This window comes from Telmatherina bonti (assembly GCF_933228915.1).
Source record: "Telmatherina bonti genome assembly, chromosome: 7".
NCBI classification, from domain to species: domain Eukaryota; kingdom Metazoa; phylum Chordata; class Actinopteri; order Atheriniformes; family Telmatherinidae; genus Telmatherina; species Telmatherina bonti.
This window is the reverse complement of record NC_136625.1, coordinates 17,302,736-17,316,605: the sequence shown is the minus strand read 5'-3', so window position 1 is coordinate 17,316,605 and position 13,870 is coordinate 17,302,736. Positions and strand designations below refer to the sequence as shown.

Genomic DNA, 13,870 nt, shown 5'->3' with positions numbered 1-13,870 from the left:
TGCTAAGAAATCTGAATAAATGAAAGTATGTGGAATGTGAAATAATTTACAGTTCGCAGTGAAATTAATTAATAATAAAAAGATTTTTTTTATTTTAAGTCATTAAAAAGGCAAAAGCTAAAATTATTTTAATATAAACAACAATCATAATTTCTCTTACCCTGAAGCCTTTCTTCAGAAATCATCATTTCAAAGCATTACTATAAACCTTTTGACTTAAATCTCAATATTCACAGCATGAAAAGTTGACGTGTCAGAAAAAAGTGCTAAATTTGAATTAATCAAGACTGCAATAAGCTACCGGTACTTTGCTGGAGTTCTATTTTGGTACAAGAGTGCTATATAAAGTGGTAAAAAAAAAAAAACAAAAAAAAAAAACAATCAAAATTCTTACTTAAATAAGATACTTACAATTCTATATATTTGTATTTTTGAAAAAAATAGTTACCTTTATAGTTATCTGAAATATTTATTGTGCAAATCATACTAAAGAACAAAAAATAGACTACAATATTACAAACATACATTTGTATTTGAAAAGTATATCAAAATTCAGAAGTGCTTCACATGAACAGGAATCCATCCTTCATGTGTTAAAGTCTTTCAGAACACTAGTGAGACGTTTCATTTTTTCCTCCATGATTCTCTTGTTAGCTTCTGTTTCTTCTAGGAGCTGACGCATCTCTTCCTCAACTTCAAATACCTGAAGTACAAAGAGACAAGCACAGCTGTAAGAAGCACATAGTTCAGCTTCATTAAAGTGCATCAAGCAAAAATTTCACACTGAAAAGTCACCGAAATAAAAGCTTTTGTTGACAGAATTTTAATGGGATGAGATGCAAATAAATATATTAATCTGAAGTAAGAAGAGGCTCTGACTTTAGAATTTGCATGAACTTTTTACACTTCTTACATTTATGTATTTATCTAGTCTTTGTAATATTTAAGATCTGTTGCAAGGTGTGGAATGCCAACATGGAGTTAGTTTCTCTTTCCTGTCATCCATAATGAATAATGAATCTCACAATGTCAAAAACCACAAAAGCTGTGCATGAAATGCTTGTGTGGCTGCCTCTCTTTAAGCACATACACCTTGCAGCACTTTCATTACAGCACCTTTGTGAACTGTCCAATGAAACATTGCTTTGTGTTTACATTTATAACATATGAATACAGAGGCACACAGATGCTCTTCTTCTCTCAATAAAGGAGAAAGACCCATTTTACATGACCGTTGTTTATAATTTACCTTCTGATTAGCTTGTTCTATCTTTTTTTGTTTTTCATTTGCCAGCTGCAACAACTCGGCTTGGTGCGCAGCCTGGACAGATTCCAGTTGTCGACGAAAAGCATCATCCACACAGTGCAACTTCTCCACTGCAGCTCTGCAAGACAAACCACAAGTAAAACATATATAACATGTCACATGATGTAAAGACTGCCTCCAAAAAAGTAAACATATTCATCTTTCAGGATGTGTTGCCATTTATATAAATAAATAAAAATATAAAATATCACAGAAACCTTACTGTAATTTAGATTTTTAAAAAATGGTCATGAGGTGCCGCAAAGCATTTCTGTTGTGATATAAAGAAGTTGTCTGAATGGAAATGGAAAAGATTGTTTGAATTTGAAAATTAACATAAATTAATGACTGCAGCTGTCAGCAGGCAGGGAAAGATAAAACAAAGATTTAAAACATTTCAAACTCCTACTGTTACTGATTACATTAGACAAAAAATAACTGTTACTTATTAATTAAATTCTGATTAAAATTAAACTGTAAATTATTTTAAGCTGTTTATAAGGTCACATCCAGTCAACAGGATTTGGTTTTAGCTAATTTTACTTGTGTGCTTCTGTTGCTTTATCTCTTTCTTCCAGCAGCAGGCGCTCCTTAGAATCAAAATTCTCCTTCATACGCTTCACTTGGCTCTCCAGTCGAGTGAGCAGATCGGCCTTCTCCTGCCACTTCTTACTTGAATCACTAACAGAGGAGACAGAAAGAACAGAAAAAACCTAGCTTAAAAAAATGCAACAAGGATACCACTATTTGCAAAATGAATATTCAGAAACTAATAGGAAATCTCACTGACACATTTTCAACTGGATAAAAGGCTTTAATATTTGCAATTCAATGTATTTTGTTTTATTTGCATTCAATATTTTACTCAGGAATTTTTTGTTCTTGTCTTACTTTGCTTTTAACACATTATCAGACACACACAATACCATAGAAAATATTTTTCTGTGTACATAGTTCTAGTATGTATGTAGCCCCTTACCTATAAGCTCCTCTGACCTCCTGAAGCTCAGCCTCCTTGTCTTCTAGGTGCTGTTTTAACTCCTCTTTGCGTAGACTAATAAGCTCCAGCCGTTCCTTCAGCTCTGCTTGTTGGACTGTTTCCTCCTCCAGCTGCTGCTGGAACTTCTTCTGGGCCTGGACAGCCTCATCCTTCAGCCTACGGATCTGATCGCCCCGCTCCTGCAAGGTCTAAACAGCAGGAAGTTAGAGGATGTTTGGAGAACTCCCAGTCAGTATATTTCCACAACTAAGTTAAGCCATAATTGTAGAAAATGTACCACCCATGTCCCAATATAGGACCACATAATGGGAATAAATTAATCAAATTCAATGTTTTAATCTACTTAGTAGGTGGCAATATGACCTTTTAAATAGAGTTTAAAAGGTTAACACCAACTTTCATCCTTCATATTTTGATCTACTTTTGTCTTTTAAGCTATCTGGATACATTTGACTGTACCTTCTTCTTCCTTAGCTTCTTTTATTACCTCCCGATAAAATGGAGCAGGCACTAATTGTTTAGGCCAATTTGAGTCAATCTGAAAGTACACATGCTGTAATCACTGTAGAACAAAACGGGTATCAAGATACCTCTTTGAGTTTACGAATAGTCTCAGTCTGGTCATCTATGATTTTGGCTTTGATTTTGAGGGCATCATGGTCCCGTGCATTTTGTTTCTTCTGAGTCTCCAGGTCAGTAGTCAGCACCTCTATCCTGGCCTCCAGACGTCCACGATCCTGGGCTAGTGATGCACCTGGTAAAGAAATACATAAACAATCATGAACAGATATCGTATTCCTTGTTTGTTTTCTTATATTCGATCATCTTTATATCAATTCTCAGAATTTTAATACAGTAAATAGATGCACGTGCTAAAGTAATAAGTGATGTGCTTGAAACTAAATGAGCTTAGCTTTTCTTGGCTCTGTAAGAACATGTGCATCCCAAATAACCACTGGATGGCAGAAGTTCCTGCATCCAAATCAAATAATATCTAACCACAAATAGTAAAGTTAATCACTGCTTTGTCATACTGGCTCTACAGTACGTTCCTCCCAAATTTTACTAGGAATACACAGGCTAATGTAGTACACACAAGACTGCCAATAAACAACTAATACTGCACTACAGTGCTGACTCAAAGTGCATAGCAAGTGTCCTCCTGGATTTCTCCCACCTTGCTGAGCGAGCTCCTGGCCCCAGATCCTCCTCTCAGCCCTGAGGCCGTCTATAACCGACTCCTGAGCTGTTAGCTGAGACAACAACCTTGCCTTGTCTTTCTTCAGCATCTCCAGCTGCAGTCCTATGCGACGGTCCTGCTCTACCTCTGCTTCTAAAGAATGCAGACGGCTCTGGCGACGGGACATACAGAAACCGTATTAATGATCAACAGCCAACTCTCAGGCCTGACAGATTTTAAGGAAGCAGTCAGATATTAGCCATTCTCTGACTTGCTCAGAGTGAACAAATTTTAAGATGTAACCAGCTGATGCTACCCTGTTTGTCTTACAAATCATTTCTAAATGGAAAAGTTTTTATTAAAAAGTTGTTAATGTAAAGCTTCACACCTTGAGATCAGTGACAGCCTCTTTTTTGGCTTTGATGAGCTCAGAGATGCGGCTCTTCTGTTCTTTGACCATCGCCGTGAGCTCCTGCACCAGACAGCCTGATTTCCTTTCCCTTTGCTGGGACTGAGTGAGGGCTGCCTTGAGCTCTACCAGTTCTGCTGTCATGTGATCACACACTTCCTTCACCTGCAGAGGAAAAATAAAGAGTTGTGAGTGTCAGTGAAAGCAAAAAACCTTGGCCAAAGCTTTAACTGATTTGCCAAGGTCGTGATCAGCTTTATCTTATGTATTGCAAGCCTTTAAAAGGACCATCTACTTCTAGTTCAGACTTTCTTGAAGGTGAAGACTTTGGTTAACATCAGTGAAGGAGTGTGCAAGTGGTGGCAATCAAGAATAAGATTAGAAGTTGTGCTTATGTTTAATGAGAGTGAAAACTGCTTCAAATTCTGCTCTGAGCTTAGTAACGCTTATCCAATCTCAGTTTTCACAGCCAAGCTCATAATTGAGGTCAGTGTCAGTTCAATAATTATATTTTGTATTGTACAGCGTAATCACCCATCAGCTGGTCTGCTCAGAGAAAACAATCTAAAAGTGAGGACAACATTACAATGATTACAGGCTATTTGGATGGCGTGTTAATCTTCGCAGACCTCAGAGAAACGAGAAGCCTCAATGGTTAATGCCATGCGAAATTCGTCTTCTAGAGCGGCGTACTGCTTCCTGCTTTCTGACAGTTTTTCCTGCAACTCTGCTTCCCTCTGGCTGTGTCTCTGCTCTGCTGACGCAACCTCCTTCAACACTGCCTCACGGAAATCTGCTCCACCAGGTTGTAACCGCAACTCCAGTTGTTTTCTGTGGAAATAGGGAATCATATAATGAACATTAACCTGCACACATAGCTATTTTGTTTTGAGTAGGAAAAGAATATTCTGTTTTACAAGAAGCCATCACCAAACTTAATACTAATAGGTTACAATCAGACAACACATCTCCTTATAACTTGGCTTAAAATGACGACCGGTTATGATTTGAGAAAAAATAAATATGTTATGTTGTGCATTGTTATTAAAAAAATCACAAAGTTTAGATTCCTCACACAAAACAAAAACAATTCTAAAGTCTTTTTTTTATTATTCATTTTAAAAACAGATTTTTAATAAGTCCTTCATGAAACCTCAAACATTGTAGCACATTTAAAACATCACTGCTCTCTGAGAGATCTGGTTCCAACAGGCTTGAAAAACGGGGTGACCCTGATATCAAGAAAGGTCTCTTCAGGTGTACCTGTGCTCTTGTTCTCTGGATGCCAGAAGTTCATGCAGCTGCTGCAGTTTGTCTTTGTGCTGGCGCACTGAGGCTCTCTGGATGTCCAGCTCTCTCTTCAGTGCTGCTGCCTTGTTCTCCAGCTCCTGGTACCGCTTCATCTGTGGTAAGCATGTTTTGTAGCAGTCTGTTGGAGTTGGAACAACCCTCCCTGCAGAACCAAGCCTCTCTCTCTATACATATATATCTATATCTATATATATATATCTATATCTATATCTATATATATATATATATCTATCTATATCTATATATATATATATCTATCTATATCTATATATAGATATATATATATATATATCTATATCTATCTAATATATATATATATATATCTATATCTATCTAATATATATATATATATATATATATATATATATACATATATTATATATATATTTGCTCTGTATAAGGACCCCCAACAGGTGGACTTCAGTAAGAGCCAGGTGTAGAGGAAATATTCTGACAAATATGTGTAGAAAAGAAAAAAGAAAACCCAACTTGGTTTTCTCACACAAAATGTATGTTAACAACTAAAAGGAATCACCAGACTGAATATGGTGGACACTATTTGTTCAACTGATGCATTGTTAAAAAAAACAAACAAACAAAAAAAAAACTGCTTCAGTACCTCTTCAGCCTGCTGGCAAGCCCTGAGTGCGTCACCATGGGAGATGCTTTCTTCCAGTCTACGCAATGCAGTCTTGCGTTCATCTTCACTGCTGCGGGCCTGCTCCAGCTTCTGGGTTAGGGACTGACACCGCCCCTCCAGCTCCTCAACACGCGTCTGCAGCTCAGAGCGCCCTGATCGCTCTTTCAGCAACATCTCTTTCAGCCTGGAGGGGAAGAACAATGTGCTGTGAGCATGTAAAACCAACAGAAGCAGGCATCATCATTCAAATACTGTGACAACACAACATTTTTTAAATTTGACATAGATGAAAATATAAATGGCATTCTGACAATATAAAAAAAAATTAAACCAAGGAAAAAGAAAACAAAACAAAAATACTCATGACAAAAAAAAAAAAAACAGCCAAGCAGTAGCAGCACTTGATTCGCAGTAGATGCTTTTCAAATCTCCCGTGATGAGTCACCTCTCTATAATCCGTCTCCTGAAGAGCAGGCCTCGACACCATCAGTCGTGTTTGCCATCATTAGATAGTGACAGTTAAGACTGATGTGTGTAATATTGCTGAAATCTGCACATCACCGGACCTTAATTACAGCATAATGCTGATTTATCTAAGTAGAAATGTGCAAAACAAATACATGCACGGCTCAGTTGCACCTGGTGATCTATCTGTACAATCTGCAAACACAATATCACTCTGTAAGAACAGGAAAAAACAAACACGTCAAATTATGGATAATTCGGACATCTGAAATTTAAATATAAGCTGTTATCTTGATGTGTGTGTAGAGTAAAGAGCCTTATGGTAATTAGCCCATTTTAATCACAGACAATTACAGGCTTACTTGACGGTTATGGGGTAACAGCCTAAATGTGTGCTTTCATTAGAGGCTTTGGCACACAGAGATAAACTGTGATAGTAGTACTGATACTCAGGCAGTGGGATTTCGTCTCAGGAGAGTCGGTACAAAAGACTAAACTGGTAAAACAGAAGAGGATCCATCACACAGCTGACGGCTAAAATCAGCAAAGGCAAGTTCAAACACACTTTTTCTGCATAAATTTTTTGTTTCATTTAGAAACTTATGTGCATTGTCCATACATGTTCACCTGCGCTTCCTCTTTACCTGTCTGTGGTGTGCAAAGCCAGACTCTGAAGGTCTTTTTCCTCACTGACTTTTGTTTGAAGAAACTTCATCTCCTCCGTCAGCTTCCTCAAAGCTTGTTCTGCTTTCCAACGTCTCTCCATTTCCTGATCACGTTCTTCTACAATTGTCTACCACACAGCACACATAGAAAAGTATACATTATATACACATAGACACACGCACGTATATATACATATAGACACTGAGTGAGGTGCAAAGGGGGCCAGAATAAAATCATACAGACTGTCTAAAACATTACAACTTGTGACTCATTAGCAGAATGTGAAAGAACATCACACCATGTCACATGTTGAGAAAGGAGTGACATCCTGTGAGATTGTTTTCCAATTACTTGCTCCTGCTACCTGGTTACCTCCTCTTTTGTTTGGTGAAAATCTTGGACAAAATGGTCAGATGTGGTGAAGATGAGAAGACATGGACACAGGAAAGGAGTGACAAGAGACTTCAGGAAAAATAAAGAAGGCAAGAGGTCAAATTATCTTACAGGTCCATTATTTTGCAGTCCTTCGGTGTGCGCAAAAGATAAGTGTAAAACATCTTTACTAAATAAAATATGTGAATTTCTTTAACTGGAAATTCATAGGTGAACTGGATAGAACTTTACTTTTGTTCCCCAATAATTCAATGGAGACATAACCACTTTGAGAAAACATTCACTCAATAAAAAATGAAGCTGCTATTCAGCCTGCAGGTGAACTGTCCAGTTGTACCCTGTAGGTTTCCTGTTCCTGAGTGAACTGGGCTTTGACATCGCCCGAGGTCTTAGGTGCTCTTAAAGGTGCGTTCCTTCTTTGCCTTGTTGCTTCTACAGCCCCCGCACCACAAGTCTTCCTCTTGGGTCCCACGGCAGACTTTGAAGTCTTCGGTTTATAATTCACCTGTTCACTGTAAATAAAAAAAAAGTGTATTACACGACCGTTGAAATTCATTTTTAATTCAAGAGAACGCAGGAAAACATCAGGCTAAATAAAGGCCAAAGGCAGAAGACTTCCTTTTACAGGTAAGCAAAGTTTGGACAACAAAAATGGAATTTGGAGCTCATCTTGTTTGTGACAAGGCAGTGTGTCTTTGCTTACACTGAATTACTGAAGCTGAAGCACATGTCATTAGTGGTGATAAAGTAAGATGAGAGAATAGACCGTATAAATGGGGTCTTAAATCCCAGGAGTGACAGAGATCACATGACAGGAAAAAAGTCTCTCAACCCTCTTCTGCTTTTCTATGATTAACATACCTGATGATATCAAGCCGATGCATGAGGAAGATGACAATAACCTCTGCTGCACAATGTATTTGATTATATTGATGCAAACTATATCAGTAACTACATTAATGCATCTGGGTATTTTCACTACCTACAGGGTTTGGTCCCTGACTCTGTTCTTCAGTTTAAGACAAAGTTTTAAAATTTCAGAAGAGTTTGAGGCCCCTTCAGGACGGTAGTTATAACAAAACTGTACAAATGCAAACAAAAAGGAAAAGGATATATATTTTCAACAGTAAACCAGCAGCTGAGACATGGTTATTGCCCAGATTTACCTTTCTGATCTTGTGCTCTTCGTCTCCTGAGTGGTCGTGCTCGATGTCATGATGCTGTGATGTTTGGGAATCCTAGTGCGTATCTTGTTTTCTTTCCCACTGTCACACTCACTCTCTGACGTGCGATCTGTGTCCCTCTTGGCTTTGTGTAACTTCACATAATGTGTGGGGCTTTTTGATTTTTCACCAGCAGGAGCCTGAGCAAAAGTATCAACACTGTGTAAGAATAAATGCAAATGTGCAGGATGTTTTTAATGACTTCTGACACTTACAAAAGTTACTGGGATGAAAAGAAAGAATAATAATACAAATACCAAAAAGTTTGGTGCCAAAATAATCTTATTTAAATCAAGACGACCGTCAGTTAAGTAGTGGTTAACTGCAGTTGTGTAGGTCTGCTTGGCTGTCATGTAGGTTAGATGATTAGCATCTGTGTGGACTTTGGCCATCTCATAACCCCAGACTGATTAATGAGATCAGAGATTTGTGAGAGTCAGACCATGTCAATGAAAACTAATATTCATGATACTGGTCTTTTTTGTTTTTTTTTTAAATGGAGCTGATCACTGGTCTCTGTGATGACATCATTTAATAGACAAGAATGTAAAATTTTACGTAGAGTTGAAAGTCAAAAAACATTTTCACTAGCAGAGAAACCGCTTTAATATGACAATTCAGTCACCTGCCATCTATTGAAGACATAAGATGAGATATATGAGCAGTATGGTTAAAGTTGCACCTGCTGGATGAGCTGAGACACCTGGTGCTCCAGCTTCCTGATGCGTTCTTCATTAATGGGCTCTGCTGGATCAGCCTCGGTGAAACCAACAGGGTGGGCCCTCTGACTAACAAGTTGGGCGACTGGCTCTTTCAGTGACTGTGTGGCTGGATCTGTGGCTGCTTTGGAGGCAATCTGTTCACGAAACTGGGTGAGCACCTGGTCAATACGGGGTGTCGTGACAACACCTTTACCCTGAAATTAAATGTTATATTAGTAACATTTTAAGTTTATATAAGGAAGCAGTAAAGGGCTGATGTTTTAAGGGATTTTTTTTAACTCGAGGGGGAGAGACAATTAATTCAGTTAAGAAAGACATATTTAACAGGGAGCCCATATCCAGCATCATATGAAACTGGAAAGAAGCTTTAATGAAATGCAGCCCCTAAGACATTCAGGAAATGAATCATTTACTGTACATAAACTTTAATGTAATGATACTGATAAAAAAAAAAAAAAAAAAAAAAAAAAAAAAACACCTCACCGCTTCATTGTGACTTGTATCAGAGGAAAGCAGGAACTCCACATAGTCTTCCAGGCCAGGAATGTCACAGAGACTGCTTATACCTGGAGATGATGGATGCCTTAGGCGATCCAGGCCATCCAAAACTGAGATCTGTGGCAGTGACTCCATGACAACCTCCCAGTAACCTGCAGAAGAACATGAATAAATATGAATTAGAAAAACCTGACAAAGTGGAAGCTGTGTGACTGAATGTCATTATCAGCAGGTGTTATGGTTATCATGTTGCATAAAATCCAGAAATTACATTAAAAAAATTATCCCTTTTACATATATATCTATCTATCTACATATACATGTATATATTATATATATATATATATATATTCACACACACACACACACACACACACACACCCATACGTATACATTCACATTAAAATATAAAGCATTAGAAAAGGGAGAAAAGTACACTTTTTGTTTTCAGATTAAAGGGACTTCTTTTTTAACCATTTACTGTATTGAATGAATTGTGAACAGGAAGACACAGATAATATGAACAAAGCAAAGCTTTATTAGCGTTAATACCAACGTCAATCCAAATAACAAAGATATAAGGCCATGAGATGGAAAAAAAGACAGAAAAGATCAGTTATTACTGCTACAGATTGTCAACCTGAATGTGACAGACTTTTACTGAGGTATAATTATACAGTAAAGCACACAGAAGTACAACTCTCAGGTTTTGTTGGAACTACCAAAAACAAAGACAGGAAAATGTCTAGCTATATAAAGCATCTCATTCTCATGGCCAATTTATGAATGAAATTCTCAATTACTCATCTGAAAATTTGTCGTATCGAGCTTTTTATACAAGTGGTGAAACGCCAGATGGCAATGTTTGCTGATGCAGCAAACTAAATACACAAATTTTGTCACTTTTGCACAGTAATAGTCCTTTTCACTGAGATGCAAGTTGACTAACTGATAAGTCAATAAACTTTTAACCAATTTTGTAGGCACATTTACCACATATAACCCTCTTGGTGTTGGTCTATCACACATGATAGCTTACAAAACATCTCTGGGTATGTTAGACACGTTTTTGGGAGAAATTTTCTGCAAATATTTCAAATACAATAATAAAAAAAGTCATGTTGGATCTTTCACGTTTAACTTTAATTTATAATGTAAAAATAATTTCTGATTGTACCGCTCCTCTCTTTTTCATTACATCTTTCCTGCAGCATATAATCTGTTTGCTCTTTATGTTGTGATCCACAGTTCAGGCAATTAACTATGCAGCTTATTGTATTCTATGTAGATGCCTATTAAATTTAACCGACATTTACACCAAGCAATAACAATTTAAACGTAATCTAAAAACATTGCTGGCAATATTCTGATGCAAATTGAGACATAAAAAAGTACTCATAAAAAAATTTTTTTTTACCTCTCTGAAAGGGAAAGAAAAAAAATCAGACTTCACATTAAATATACTCTATACTTTTTGTAAGCTGCATTCAGCTCCTGTGCTCTTCATATCTGGAACAAACTTCCAGAAAGCCTCAGATCAGCTGAAACACTATTTAAATCAAGGTTATAGACCCTCCAGTTCTCAGCTGCATTTAAGTACTTTTTATTCAAAGTTTCATTGATGACATTTCAATTCCAAAACTGCATGTTTGTTTATTTAATGTTAATTATTTTCCCTTGCTTTCTTGTTTTTACTTTAAAATTATGCTTCTATTTTTTCGTTTTATTGTCTCTAAAGCACTTTGAATCACCCTGTTGTTGAATTGTGCTATATAAATAAACTTGACTTGCAGAAATCAACTGCAGTATTAAATGATGACATAATCTAAAACATACATAACGCTTCTTAATTCCATTTTTTCTGTGTAATGAGCATTTTTTGTGCACCTAGTCAGAGACATTTCAATTTTTGATGCATCAATATTTAGTTAATTCAATCAAAATCCTTGTTATAACTGTATTTAAAAAGAGAAAATGGGCAGCATGATGTTTGACATATTATGAGAAACTAAGTGTCTGGTTGACCCCATTGGTTCAGGAAAGACACGGTCCTGCAGGTACACTGTTGGTGGTTTCTGAATTAGTGTTTCTCATAACACAATAAAAAAAAAGCTTAAAGTCTGTCTTGAGCTGGTCAAATTGTAGAAAATTGGTAACCACTGACGCCAGAACAGCATTCATTTCAATATCTCTACGGACACATGTAAGTGCATGTTAAATTGTTACATCACTGTGTTTATTTTATAACACACAACAACAGGAGTCTTTCCTCTCCTACCTGGTGAACCACAAATGGGGTTGTCTCCACCATCCTGGCTTAAAGTGACATCTCTTAAACCTTGTAATCCCAGCAGGCACTGCAGGAAATGATCAATGCTGTCTAGCAGGTTGCCATGGAGACTGAGGTGTTTCAGTTTGTACTCTGTGCCATGTAGATATAACAGGCCTAATGAGGAGATAAGGAACAAACATCACTGAAATATTAGTACCTTGTTAGACTCCCCATTTTGGGGGGGTGACAACACAGTGTGTGACTCACCGGTAAGGTTATTTATCTGATTGTAGGACAAGTTTAATCTTGTTAGGTTTACAAGGCCATTCAGTCCTGATGTAAAGCAGGAGGACAATAACAACTGAGTGATTTCACTGCTCACAGAACAGTGACAGCAAACACAAGACAATGTAACAAAGAATTATTACCTACATAACTTGTGCAGAGCCAAAACATTTATTGTCTAAGTAAAATGTTGACTAAGACTTACCTTCAACCTTGGTGATTAAGTTGCACGATAAATTCAAAGTCCTCAGGGATGTGAGGGAACTCAGACCCTCAATCTTAGAAATGCGATTGGACGAAAGGTCTAAGTGCCGCAAGTGCCAAGCTGAAGTTAAACCCTCAATCCTTGGGATGTGATTGCAGTGGAGACTAAGAGACGTGACACTGGGAGACAGGGGAATGTCTGCCAAACTACAGAGGAAGGAACACATTAAGAATCAATGCAGAGGGTAAAACTAGCACAAACAAGCATTTTCTCTGTATGACAAATTGTACTAATGACCATTTCAGTTTATAACTTTGCATCCATAAAATAATTATACTATTTGGTTGAATAAATGCCTTTAAAATCAGAAATATAAAGTTTAAATCCAAGATAAAGGAGACATAACGCTGGCAAGGCAATACATTTTTTTTATTCAGTTAAATTAACTGCATGAAAAATACTTTAATCACAAGGGAAAATTGAAAACTTATTCGCTATGAACAAGTAAAATTTACAATCAGCACATTTCAGCATGTACCACATTTTCTGTTATTTTAAACATTAAAACTTAAACAAACCCAACAATCAATAAGCAAAATTAGTGAAAATGAATCAGCTGACACAAATCTGGATAACTGTCACAATGTTAAAAACTTGTTTACAATAATTATTCTGATGCAAAATCTACTGGTGATCAGGTAAAGGTGTTCATGTTAACATTGATAGCGGAAGATTAAGATTTCTTTTTAGTTGTGAACAAAAAGTTGCATAATACAACAATGTATCTATGTAAAAGTTGATCACCATCCACCTTTAAATGCTCTCTATACCTTATGTAATTCATTCAACGTTTTGCAAATGTTAAATCGCAATTTAAACCCAAACGACAGAGATGTGTGATTAGAAACTACCTTGTTAAATTCTTGTCAACAAGGCTGAGCTCCTTTTCTCCCATAACGACGTTGGCAGCTGTTTGTGGTGTTTTCCCGTCCGTTTTACATCAACTTTAGCTACGAGCAACAACTCGCTCCTGTTACATTTCACAACATGAGATAAAAACTTCCTGGAAACCATAAACTCCGACTGTTTTTGTTACAATTCACAACATGAGCTAAAAACTTCCTGAAACCATAAACTCCAACTGTTTAGCTGCTACTTAGCAACTAAGTCAAAGTGTAGGTCCTACCGAATAAGCTCAAGGACGGCTAAGTAACAGCGAAACCTTCATCAACAGGAGCTTTAAGTGCTGTAACAGCCAAAAACTCTTTTACACTTCGTTTTTGACAACTAAACAC

General features: G+C 37.0%; 1 protein-coding gene across 1 annotated transcript; it reads right to left on the bottom strand.

Annotated features, from left to right (window-relative positions):
- Positions 1-586: 586 nt before the first annotated feature.
- Positions 587-13,530, bottom strand: lrrcc1 (leucine rich repeat and coiled-coil centrosomal protein 1; the record flags this gene model as incomplete). Its single annotated transcript, XM_079243776.1, has 19 exons — positions 587-703; positions 1,250-1,385; positions 1,850-1,987; positions 2,286-2,494; positions 2,897-3,060; positions 3,484-3,658; positions 3,875-4,060; positions 4,525-4,726; positions 5,159-5,298; positions 5,826-6,030; positions 6,956-7,104; positions 7,708-7,882; positions 8,537-8,733; positions 9,276-9,509; positions 9,799-9,965; positions 12,092-12,259; positions 12,353-12,418; positions 12,576-12,781; positions 13,487-13,530. 19 exons carry the CDS (start codon positions 13,528-13,530, stop codon positions 587-589), a joined length of 3,078 nt encoding a protein of 1,025 aa, XP_079099902.1.
- Positions 13,531-13,870: the final 340 nt, after the last annotated feature.